Here is a 12,472-nt window from a genome sequence, read left to right as displayed (position 1 = left end):
CAACAATTATTTGTATATCAAGGTCCTATTTGCAATTCATGCATCACTCTGGCAGTTGTGAAGAGCTATCCTTTTGAATGTTAGGTAGCTTAAATACACAGCCATAGTCAGTTATATTGCTTGGAAATGTACAGTATTTTGACCTGACTCATCAATGCTGACCAAGATGAGATTGTCCTATCTACGTACATTTGACCCATATCTCTAAACCATTCCCATCTATGAGCCTAGCCAACTGTCTTTTAAGCATTTGTAATTGCACCAGCCTCTTTCAATGGCATCTCATTTCATGTACCCACAATCCTTGGTGTGGGGGGAATCCTGTCCTTCAGCTCCCATATAAATCTTTCCCCTCACCTTAAAAACTATGCCCTCTAGTTTTAAACTCCCCTGGCCTTGGAAAAAGGTTGTGTTTATCCACCTTGTCTATGTCCTTCATGTTGGCCACACCTCAGCTTCCTTCTCTACAGACTAAATAATCCCAGCCTATCCAGTCTCTCCTTGTATCTGAAACCTCTGGTTTTGGCATATTGAAATTTCTCATTTGTCTACTAAGATATGAACCTGACACGTGAAATATTATGAATGGTTTTAAAATAAATTTGAGTGGTTGCTTCCATCTGATGATTTGAAAGAGTGAAATAGAAAGTTGTGGGTAATTTTCACCTGTTCAGTGGACATGGGATGCTTCGCAGAGAATACTATAACTCATTGGATAAGAAAAAAAAGACAATGAAGAAAATGAAACAGGATCTCCCATATGTCAGCTGGTGTGCAATTCCAACCAAAAATAGGATTGCCTGAACTCTGACTATGTAATATTAAGTCAGATTATTATTCGGTTTTGGAATATCTGAGCCAAAATTCAGTCGGGGAGAAATCTAAACTCGTGCCTATTTATGAACATGAGAAAGTCTGCAGGTGCTTGAACTCCAAAGCAATATGCTGGAGAAACCTAGCGGATCAGGCAGCAATGAATAAGCAGTTGACGTTTTGGATCAAGGCCCTTCTTCAGGACTGGAAAGGAAGGGGGAAGATGCTAGAGTTAAAAGGTGGGGTGGGGAGGAAAGATAAAGGGTTGGAGAGGAAGGAATCTGATCGGAAAGGAGGAGGGACACAGTGGGAGGTGATAGGCAACTCAAAAGAGATAAAAGGTCAGAGAGGGGAATAGAAGAAGAGGAGAGGAAAAGGGAAATATTTTTAAATTGGAAGTAGAAATCTATATTCATGACATCAGGCTAGAGGCTACCCAGACAGAATATAAGGTGTTGCTCCTTCATACTGAGTGATGAGGCCATGAACCAAAATGTCAGAGCTGAAATGGGAATTGGAATTAAAATGTTTGGCCATCAGGAAGTTCTGCATTTTGGTGGATGGAGCAGGGAGTGCTCTGTGAAGTGATCCCTTAATTTACAGTGGCCCTCATTAATCTAGAGGAGGCATATCAGGAGCACTGGACACTAGCAGGTTTGCTGGTGAAGAGGGTCCTGACTAGAGGTGAAGGAGGAGGCGAATGGGCAGGTGGGGCAGGTGTAGCACATAGACTGCCTGCAGGGATAGGTTCTAGGAGGGAGATTAGTGGGGAGGGACGAATGGACAAAGGAATCACGGAGGGAGCGATCCTTGCAGAAAGTGGGTTGGGGGGAGGGGGAAATAAGATGTGTTTGATGGTAGGATCCCTTTGGAAATGGCAGAAGTTGTGGAGGGTGATATGTTGGATCGTGGGCTGGTAGGTAAGGACAAGAGGAACTCTCACTGTTAAGGTGGCGGGAAGATGGGGTGAGCGTGGATATTCTGGAAATGGAGGCGATGCAGGTGAGGGCAGCATCAATGGTGGAGGAAAAGAAGCCCTATTTGAAGAAGGAGGACATCTCTGCCGTTTTTTGGTACTGAGAAAGGAGAATAGCATTTACAAGAATCCGGTAGGAGGAGGTATAGTCAAGATAACTGAGGAAATCGGTTGGCTTATAAGAGATGTCTGTCGACAGTTTGTCTTCAGAGATGGAAAGGGAGATCAAGAAAGGGAAGGGCAGAGTCAGAGGTGGACTAAGTGAATTTAAGGGCAGGGTAGAAGTTAGAAGCAAAGTTGATGAAATTGAGTTCTGCATGGGTGCATGAAATGCAGTCATCGATGTAACCGAGCAAGAGTCGGGGAACGTTACCAGGGAAGGCTTGGAGCATGGACTGTTCTACATCGCCAGTGAAGAGGCTGGGGTAATTTAAATGTCTAGTGTAGAAACGCAGTGCTTATAGCTGCTGCAGTTTTTCTGCTGGAGGACAAATTGTGGGATGGAATGTAGAAAATGTGAAGAGGCATGAGTAGCTGGCATCTCAGTGAGACAGAAACTTGGTCAGAAGCTTGGCTAAATGTGTGTCAATCTAGATAAGAAAATGTACCTTGAAGTTTCAGCAATGCATGTTGTTGAAGCAAGATAATAGAATCAAATATTATGAAGTGCTTTATCAAATAAGGTCAAAGTGTACAGGTGTTTAAGTTCTCTTAAGGCATAATCTGCATCTCAAGGATTTGAATTTTTGTTTTGTAGGATTTCTTACAAGAGGGGGAACCAAACTCTGCACGCTGTGATGATATTAAATCTTTAAAAAGTAAAGGATGTTCGGAGGATGAGATTGAAAATCCCAAAGGTTCACAACAAATAGACGCAAATAAAGAACTTACTGGTCGCACAAGCGGTACAAAGGTAGAGGTGAAAGACATTACACAGATTCGACCACAGAAGCTAACTCTGAAATTACGATCAGGTATTTCTATAAGAAATACATAAAGTAATAATTGCTATAAATTAGAAAATGTTTCAAATTCAATAAAAATGGCTGCAGGTGATAGTCACTGTTCCATTCAGGTATACATCCAAGACACACTATCTTGGGATGCAAAGTGGTGAGCATATTAGGATTTATTGGACTTTGAAATGGTTTTATCCCAGCAGAGAATTCATCACTGTCAAGAATACAGTTAGCATAATGCTACATTGTGCAGCCCTGCCACAGGACTATTTATTGTCAAACAGACTGGCTCACGGATCTGAGAAATGTAACTACAGCAAATATCTCAATATATGGTAGTATTGTCCACATTTTGTAGAACTTAATTTTCAAAGCATCCTAACTTGTTAAAGTTACAGTCCAGCTTTGTGGCTGATGCTCCAGTGTGCCCAGCTCTTCTTTGAAGACTTCACTGCTTTATTTATGATGAGCAAGAGACTTTTCCCTTACACTGCATCACAGTGTGTAGATTAGCTTTTTTTGGTTACATCATTGTCTGGTATGCAGGGGCCATTGTACAGAATTGCAGACTCAGCCAACTTCATCGGGGCAGTAGCCTCCCCTGCATCGAGGATATCACTAAAAGGCAGCGTCCACTATTAACAACCCCCATCACTCAAGACATGACCTCTTCTCATTGCTACCATCAAGGAGCTGATAGAGAAATATGAAGGCACACACTCGACATTTTAGGAACAGTTTCTTCCCCTCTGCCATCAAATTTCTGAATGAACATTGAATCTTCACTTTTTTTTAATATCCTGCAGCCATCAAATATTTGCATTTCTAACCCTATCATTTACAAGCAAGTCATCAACGAGACAGCTAAAGGTAACTGGGCTTCGGACACTGTCCTAGCAAGCTTCTACTTGATGTCTTGGGATGACTGTTGGAAGTTAATTGTAACTATTTCATTTATTCATTTGTGACTCCAATCATTTTTGAAGCCCATTGACTTTATTTTTGCCAGGCCTCTTCGATTAAGTCATATGTAGCTTGCTTCCCTTCACTTCCTCATTTTTGGAATTCAGCATTTGGTCCATATTTAGGCCAAGCAAGTTATGAGAGTGTGCCTCTTAAAACAAGCATAGGCAAGCTTCTGTTTGAATAGTTTCATAAAATGACTCTCCAGCAGGCAAAATCTTGTTTTAAGATTGTATTCCAAAGATGGTATGCATTCCATCTGCATTTTCAATTAGATTGTGCTGAATTTCTGTTATAGGACTTCATAGCATCACCTTTTACTGTTTCACATTGAAAATAAGGTTGTGGTAGTAGCTCAGCCTTTTGAGTACCTAGGCAATAATATATCCATTTCTGTTTTCCAAATTGAATCAAAGGCCTTTATTGTTGAATTGCAATGATAGTTGTGTATGTTATAGTCTCTTCTTGTTCTATAGATAACGTTTGTCTGGAGTGAACTTCTATCTATGTCACGATGACTCCAATTCTCATATGCCTTTTCTACCTTGGCTTGCCTCCACTTATTGTTATTCTGATGTTCCTAATGTTTTACTCTTTATGTCAAGGTTAACTTTGTAGAATTTTGTTAGATGCTGTTACCTATGGTCCAAGAATAAAAATGCATTTCAAAATTGGGCTTAATACAAAGGTGTAACTAACTTGAGATGAAATGCTAATTTATATGACAAATTTCACATGTACAGTTTTCAAAGGATAAAGACATTCTGATATCCTGTCATTTGCTGTTGATATGATATGAAACAAATTAATTGTGAATTTGAATTTCATATGTCCATTTCTGACACTGGAATTCCTTAATTTTACTTCAGGAGAGCCCCAGACCTTCTCGCTGTATTTTAAAAGAGCAGATGATTATCCTATTGATCTCTATTATCTTATGGACCTCTCTTTTTCCATGAAGGATGACTTGGAAAAGGTTAAAAAGTTAGGAACAGAATTGAAAAATGAAATGCAGAAGATAACTTCTGATTTCAAAATTGGTAAGAATGATCAGTCTTTATTTTCAGAGCCGTAGTCTTTCCTTCTGCCTTACAATGCTTCATCTTGTATTAAACCTGTTCTCATTTAGGGTTTGGATCCTTTGTGGATAAGACTGTGATGCCATACATTAGCACAACCCCAGCCAAACGAAAAAATCCTTGTCCGGGTGCTGATGTATGCACAAGTCCATTTAGCTTCAAAAATGTGCTACCATTGACAGAAGATGGATCAAAGTTCAACGAACTTGTAAGCAACCAGACTGTTTCTGGAAATCTGGACTCTCCAGAAGGTGGTTTTGATGCCATTATGCAGGTTGCTGTTTGTGGGGTAAGTGATAATAACTGTCCCTGATTATTATAAAGTAATATTTTGTGTTACGGATTGCTTCATTTTTATCGAGTTATATGATATATCTTTATTTTCAGTTTTCTTTATAAAGATAATCACTATTTGGCATACTTCAACAGATCTCCCTTTGACTCCTGCTTGTCATAGAACTTCACCAACATTTCCAAGTAGTTTTCTCCTTTGTTTAGTGTACTCGTTACTTTCTCCTGTAATCTTCCTTTCCTTCCATCCTCTGTGCCTCAAATAAACCAAATAGAATTGTAAAAATTATAGGAATTCAGGACTTCATTTTTATTTTCTTTGCAGGACAAGATTGGTTGGCGAAATGTTACTCGATTGCTGGTATTTTCTACAGATGCAGGATTTCACTTTGCTGGAGATGGTAAACTGGGTGGCATTGTTCTACCAAATGACGGGAAATGTCATCTCAATACTGAAGGTCTCTACACCATGAGTGATTACTATGTAAGTTTGTTTTTTGATCCTGGAACTTGTGAATCATAGATCGATATACGAATAGACCCTTTTATCTGCAATGTTATGTCAAACTAATTAAACTAGAAGTTAAATGCCTTAACTAAACAAAGCCCTTTCTGACTATACAATATCTGTATCCCTTCATTCTCTGAATATTCATGTCCCTATTGAGGAGCCTCTTAAATGCCTCTATAGTATTTGCCTCCACTACCACACTTGGCAGTGCATTCCAAGCACACACCACTTTTTTAAAACCAAGACATTCATTAGACTTTGTCACCCTGGTGCGGGGGCGGTGGTGGTTACAGATAACATGCACAGAATAAAAAATGCTGGAGGAAATCGAATGCCAACTTGTCTACCTATATCTCTCATAATCTTCAGCTTCTGCCACTCCAGGGAAGAGAATCCCAATTTGCCCAACCTCTCCTTAAAGAACTTGCCCTCTAAGCCAAGCAGAATCCTGGTAAGCCTCTTCGGCATCCTTCCCAAAACCTTCACATCCTTTCTCTGATGGGATGTCCAGAAATGAATGCAATACTCCAGCTGCAGATTAACCAGAGTTTTATAATGCTGCATCATACCTCCTGGCTGTTTAACTCAGTGCCTCAATAAGTAAAGGTAAGCCTGCCATATGCTATCAACTTGTGCAGTCATCACAGTTGTCTGTCCCTTTATATTTGATTTCCCAAAGTGCAACACCTCACCAGCGGCCTGTTTAAATCCCTTTTGCTACTTCTCTGCCCATATCTGGGACTGTTCTGTATCTGTTGACAGTCTTCTACATGATCCATAACGCCACCAATCTTTGTATTGATCATTGTAATGTTTGAAAGACATGAAGATTTATCTACCTTGTTTACAGATTATTCTTTCTTTTTAAAAAAAAGTGTCACTCTTCAAGTAAATCTGATTTACATTTTTGTGTGCAGGATTATCCATCCATTGCTCATTTGGTACAGAAACTTAGTGAAAATAATATTCAGCCTATTTTTGCTGTTACTGATGATTTCAAGGGTGTATACGAGGTAAGTGCTTCCAAATATATTTTTCAGCTACGGTATTTTATGCATTCATACAAAATAATTCTTTGAGTATGATGTGAAAATACTCTTGCATCCTTTTCATCATTATCATTTAATCACAGGGAAAATTTGATAATCGAGCGTGATGCTTTAATAACCTAATATTTCCCCTTCAAAAGTATAATTATAGAAGAAATATTTTGCATTTTTTTAGTGACTTGCCACTTTTAATCATATTAAAACAATATACAACTTGGCGTGTGATCCTCTCATATCCCTTTTGCCAATCACCTGTCCAGCTCTAGGCTCCATCCCTCCCCCTCCTGTCTTCTCCTATCATTTCGGATCTCCCCCTCCCCCTCCCACTTCCAAATCTCTTACTAGCTTTTCTTTCAGTTAGTCCTGACGAAGGGTCTCGGCCTGAAACATCGACTGTACCTCTTCCTAGAGATGCTGCTGGCAATTTTTATGTGTGTTGCGTGGTACTTTAGGCAGTTTTCGTGGATCTATTAATTACAAGTGAGATCTCTGATGGCCATTTTGAAAGGTTGATGCCGGAATATTGGTATGGACATACACCCATAGGTATTTTTCAGTCATTCGTGCTGCTGTAACATGCAGACAAAGCCACTTATAGTTTCTTTTATCAAAAAAAGAATGAAGTTGTAGTTGTCAGAATATAGCAACAGTAACCCCTTCTGCCATTTAATCCAGTCAAGTCTGAGTTGTACCTCAGTTCCATGTACCCATCTTCACTCTATACCTCTTTTAACAAACAAAAATATCCTTGATCCTTTGAATTGACCTTGTATCAATATTTTGAGAGTGCAGCATATTTTCATTATCCTTCATGTGGAGAAAGTGGCTTTTGGTTTCTTTGCTAAATGGTCCAACTCCAATTTTCAAATGATTTTCTGTCAGAGAAAATAGTTTCTTTACCCTAACTATTTTCAGATCTATGTATCATTTAAATCAGCTAAAATCAGTATGGGAATGGAGCTAGTCTTCAAAATGAATCTGTTAAATCTACAGCATCTGTTACTCAGAGCTAATGTTGCAGATTATACACACATTTATGTGTGCTGGGAGATTGAACTCAGTCATTGTTGACTCATTTACCCAAGCACAGATGGGGTCAGTCTTGCAGTCAAAATCCCCAAGGCCAATATTCTTTATTAACTGATCCCTATTGCAACAGTAATAAAGGTTTGACACAAGATTCTGGAAACTGCAGATGCTGGAAATCTGAAGTAAAACATAATATTGAAACACTCAGCAGGTCAGGCATTATCTGTGGAAAGAATCAGTCAGTGTTAATATTTCAGACTGAATAACCCCTATCAAAATTGCACATCTGGAAATCAGGAGAGGCATTTTACTGCACAGGCAGAAATCAAACCATATTATGTCACCTCAGTCTTTAGCTGATTGAAGAAAAGGAAAGTTGAAGTTTAGGAGCTCTGAGTTAGGCGAAACTCATGGTCTATCAGATTGCCTAAACATGAATTACCTACAGCAAAGACCTCAAGACTATAGAAAAATACCACCAATGTCATCTCCACAGCATCCTCCCAGTTCTCTGAACAATAAGTTAACCTATGTTATTTTCCTCTCCAGCCCAACATCCTCAATAATGATGCCTTACTTAAGAGTAAGTCAAGTTAGACAGGCCTCATCATTCTGATACACGGCAACGGTTTTCTGAAATGGGCATTATTTTCCAAGGTGTGTAGGGGAAGTAATTATCAAATGGACTGAAGAAAATATTCAAGGATATGCTTAAAGTTACCTTGGAAAAAATATGGCATTTTGGCTGACTATTTGAGAATTTTAGTTCTCAAGTGGTGGAGGACCATCACAATGAAATGAAAACCTTGTGTCCATAATCAGGAACACGTAGAAGGCCAATGTAAATACCTAATGTGCCTTATGCCCCACCTATAGTGTCTACCATACCAGCATTGGTATCTGACCACCTCAGAACCCACAGTGTAAAAAAAATTCAACATTGATCTTGGGGTTACTGCATGAAAAGAGACTACATTTTAAAGCAGATCTAAGAAAGATGCAGTGTAAAGTAACTTGTCAGCAGTGGCAGAATTGTGATCATCTTGGAAAAAAGGTGGATTAATATATGAAAAGTTAACAGTAAACATGGAAATGAAATGAGCACTTATTTCCAATGTAGAGCAAGTATAATGAGTCAAAAACATGGAACTGCAAATGGAGCCCCAGCTATTAATTGGTTAACAAGTTAACCAGATACATAGACATGTCAAAGGAAAGAGTTGGCCGATGCACTTAAAGAGCAAAAAAAAGGTCAAATTATTGGAACTAAAGCTTGATAAAATTGAAATATTTGAAATCACAAGAAGATAAAGTTAGTGTAAACAATAAAGCTAGTGGAAACAACATTACACTACTGCTGAAATACTAATGTGATGTGGTCTTTAGCTACAGCTATGTTCTGTTATGAATTACTAAATGGTACCTTTTCTGGATCTCTTCTAGTTTTCTATGACTTAACCTATTTGAAGAATAAACTTTTTAATTTCTATGCCAACTGAATGGTATTGCTGCATTTAGCTCTTCTAAGCAATAACTGAATTCATTTAACTCAGTGTTTCTTACCTTGGGGAAAAAAAGTTAAGACTCTTATTACTATTGTTCTTGATTTATTATTGTCATCCTACAACTTGCAGTTAGCCTTGTTACATTATTTCCAACAGGAACTCCATAATCTCATTCCAAAATCTGAAGTGGGTGTTCTTTCATCAAACTCCAGTAATGTTATCAAGTTAATCCTTGATGCTTATCACGTAAGTACTAACACACAAATTTTAAAATTTGTTTACCTTCCTTTTCTGTACTTTAGAACAATATAACACTTCTGTTTTTTGGTCTGAGCAGGCTTTGTCTTCTGAAGTTATCCTGGAGAATGATAAATTGCCAGAAGGCGTTTCATTGCAATATACAGCCTTCTGTAAGAATAATACTGTTCATACAAAGGAGGATGGCAGGAAGTGTTCGGGCATTCAGATTGATGACGAGGTAATGTCTTGCTAATTATTACTGAAGCTAATATTTTCTAAAAAGGTTTGATCACTGACCAAATCTATACATTTGTAGTTATGCAGAAGTTGAGAATCAGCAAGTAGCTCATTTTTTGCTCAGCTAATTTGAGGTTAGTTTGAAGCGTATTGTTTTTTTTCCTCTCTCCTCTAAGCACCACATAGATGATGTCTGATTATAGTGTTTGAATCTTCCCCTAAAAATATATTTAGTTAGTCTCTGCCTATATTCCATTTTCAGTAGCTATAAAAAGTTGCCATTTGAGGATACAACCTTACCATCTTGTCTAATTATCTAAAACAATATTCTGGTAGGTCATAACCAAAATCAACATTGCTTCCCAATCATGTCCTTTTCCTGTTTGCTTCTACTATCTCTGTGATCAGGTAAAAGGATGGCATACTTCCATCAGCAGAAACATTTTTTTTGCCATCATGACCGTCTTGACTGTTGAGTATTCTTTTATTCTAATCCCATTTGGGTAGCCGCCTATGTTCTGCCAATTCAAATGCACAGATTCTTACATTTGTGCCTCTGATTCCAGCATCCCTATGAGCTGGGAACTCTAGATTCCTACTTTTAGCCGTCCACCTCCCATCCTTGATTTTAATTTCCTATTCTCTATCCTATCTGTGCCCCTCAGAATTCTTATACCTCTATTAGGTCTGCTGTTAGCTGCCTTTGCTCAAACCTATCAAGTCTCTCCACAACTGAAACACTCAATCCCAGACAATATCCTGGTAATTTTTCTCTACATTCTCTCCACTGTCGGCTGGTCTGTCCTCAAGTAACGTGACCAGAGCTGCACTTAGTATTCCATAAATAGCCTAACCAATTCATTATGAAGTTGTACCATTAGATCTTTGCTCCTATGTCCTTAGAAATTCAAGGAAGGTAGGCTGAGCCAGCATTTATGATTCAGGTGCCTTGCCGTTCGGCATGGGCGATCATGTCTCTCCATCCATCACCGTCCCTGACCCTCCGAATTGTAGTTGCTGCCTCCCCCGTTTCTAACCATGATGTTATTCCATCTATCATTTTCATTCTCTGTCTGCCTCTGCTTCTTTTTCCTTCCAGCTTTCCAGTTGCAACTAAATGTTCTGATGTCTCTTTTCACATGATGTGTCCAAAGAATTTTGATTGCTGTTTTCTGATTTTTTTTAAGTAATGTACGTTTTGTTTTCGTTCTCTGTAGAAACTTCTTCATTGGTTATCCTGTCTGTATATGATATGCATAGCATTCTTCTGAGGAACCACATCTCTACTGCATTGATTCTTTTTTCCATTGCATTTGTGATGGTCCATGACTGGCAGCCATACATCAATATAGGAAGAATGTAGCAGCTGAGAGTTCTAAGGCAGATGTCAATTGCTATTTTCTTGTTCGTTAGGATGTTTCCCATTTCTGTAAATGCTGTTCTTGCCATTGCTATTCTTGCTTTTATGTCTGTTTTACACTTGCCATCAGATGTTACCCATGATCCAAGGTACTTGAACTTTTGAACTTGTTTCAGGATTTCATTTCCCAATACGGTCCTACAGCTTGGGATATCATGCTGCTTTGGTATTACCATTACTTCCGTTTTCTTTTTGTTTAAGGTTAGGCCAAATCTTTCGCTCTCTGTTGATGGTAGATACTAGTTTCTGTAAATTTACTTCACTGTTTGCTATCAGTACTGTATCATCCGCATAGCGGAGGTTGTTGGTGCTGTATCCTGCTATACTTATTCCAGGTAGGTCATTTACAGCCCACTCCTATTTGCCCTTGAAAGTGGTGGAAAACTGCCCCTTTTGAACAGCTGTAGTCCTTGAGGTGTGGGTATGTTATAATAGAGAGAGTTCCATGATTTTAACCTAGTGTTGATGAAAGAACAGATTTTAGATTCATTTTATCAATCGCATGTACATAGAAACATACATTGTTTGTGTTAACAACCAAAGGATGTGCTGGGGGCAGCCTGGAAGTGTTGCCACATTGTAGCATGCCCGCAATGTTCAGTAGAACACAACAGGCAACAAAATAACAGCCCCGTTCCTCCTCCCTCCCACCCACCCACCCACCCACCCATGCACATACACAGTCCTGTCCTGATGTTATGGGCAGTTACTTTCCCTTCACCTCTGGAGCTCAGCTCTCTTGTCCATGTTTGGATAAAATCTGTAATGAATTGATCAGCTGATTGACATTGGCAAAACCCAAACTGGACTGCTGATTGTCCCTTCTATCACCTTGCTAATGATCAAGAGTAGACTAATGGGTGGTAATTGGCTGAATTTTTGTTCTCCTCCTGATGAACAGGACAAACCTGGGTAGTATTCTGTGCCAACAAAGCTACCTCCCTGACTGCTTTTTCTGCCTGTGTGGCCAGCTTTAATAATCTGTTCTCAAAAACTCAGAAGCTGTGCCATTCATTGTATATGTCCTAGCCTATTAGTTCTCCCAAAGTACATCACTTCACACTTAGAAGACACGAGTCCTGTCTACAGTAAAACTCTTAAATCTGATACATTTGAAACTTTAGTGCTGGATCCTCAGATTTTCTAGTTTATAGGTTATTGTTTATGATGGGTGGTAGAATGCTGATAATTTATGCAAGAATAAATGGGGGTAGGGGAGGGGGGAGGGGAGGGTTAATGCTGCTTGTGCATGGAAGTGGAATAGGAGACTTCGGGACTCAAGTTTTCGTTTTCTGTCATTCTTTGGGTTTTTTCTTGTTTTAAGGATGTCCGTGGAGAGTGAGAATTACGGGTTGTATATTGTATATATTACCTGATATTAAATGGAACCATTGAACCAT

The 12,472-nt window shown here is 39.0% G+C and overlaps 1 protein-coding gene across 1 annotated transcript in view; it reads left to right on the top strand.

The window, feature by feature from the left end:
• Nucleotides 1-12,472, top strand: part of LOC140195520 (integrin beta-1-A-like) — a 77,754-nt gene that overhangs the window by 51,490 nt on the left and 13,792 nt on the right. The window contains exons 4-10 of the mRNA XM_072253975.1: nucleotides 2,547-2,763; nucleotides 4,581-4,751; nucleotides 4,841-5,079; nucleotides 5,407-5,565; nucleotides 6,510-6,605; nucleotides 9,332-9,421; nucleotides 9,513-9,653. Of these exons, the coding sequence (XP_072110076.1) occupies nucleotides 2,547-2,763; nucleotides 4,581-4,751; nucleotides 4,841-5,079; nucleotides 5,407-5,565; nucleotides 6,510-6,605; nucleotides 9,332-9,421; nucleotides 9,513-9,653 (1,113 nt within the window). The remainder of the gene's footprint in view (nucleotides 1-2,546; nucleotides 2,764-4,580; nucleotides 4,752-4,840; nucleotides 5,080-5,406; nucleotides 5,566-6,509; nucleotides 6,606-9,331; nucleotides 9,422-9,512; nucleotides 9,654-12,472) is intronic.

The sequence above is a fragment of the Mobula birostris genome, chromosome 3, assembly GCF_030028105.1.
Source record: "Mobula birostris isolate sMobBir1 chromosome 3, sMobBir1.hap1, whole genome shotgun sequence".
Lineage (NCBI taxonomy): Eukaryota > Metazoa > Chordata > Chondrichthyes > Myliobatiformes > Myliobatidae > Mobula > Mobula birostris.
Note: the sequence above shows the minus strand (reverse complement) of the source record. Positions and strands in the feature narration are given on the sequence as shown.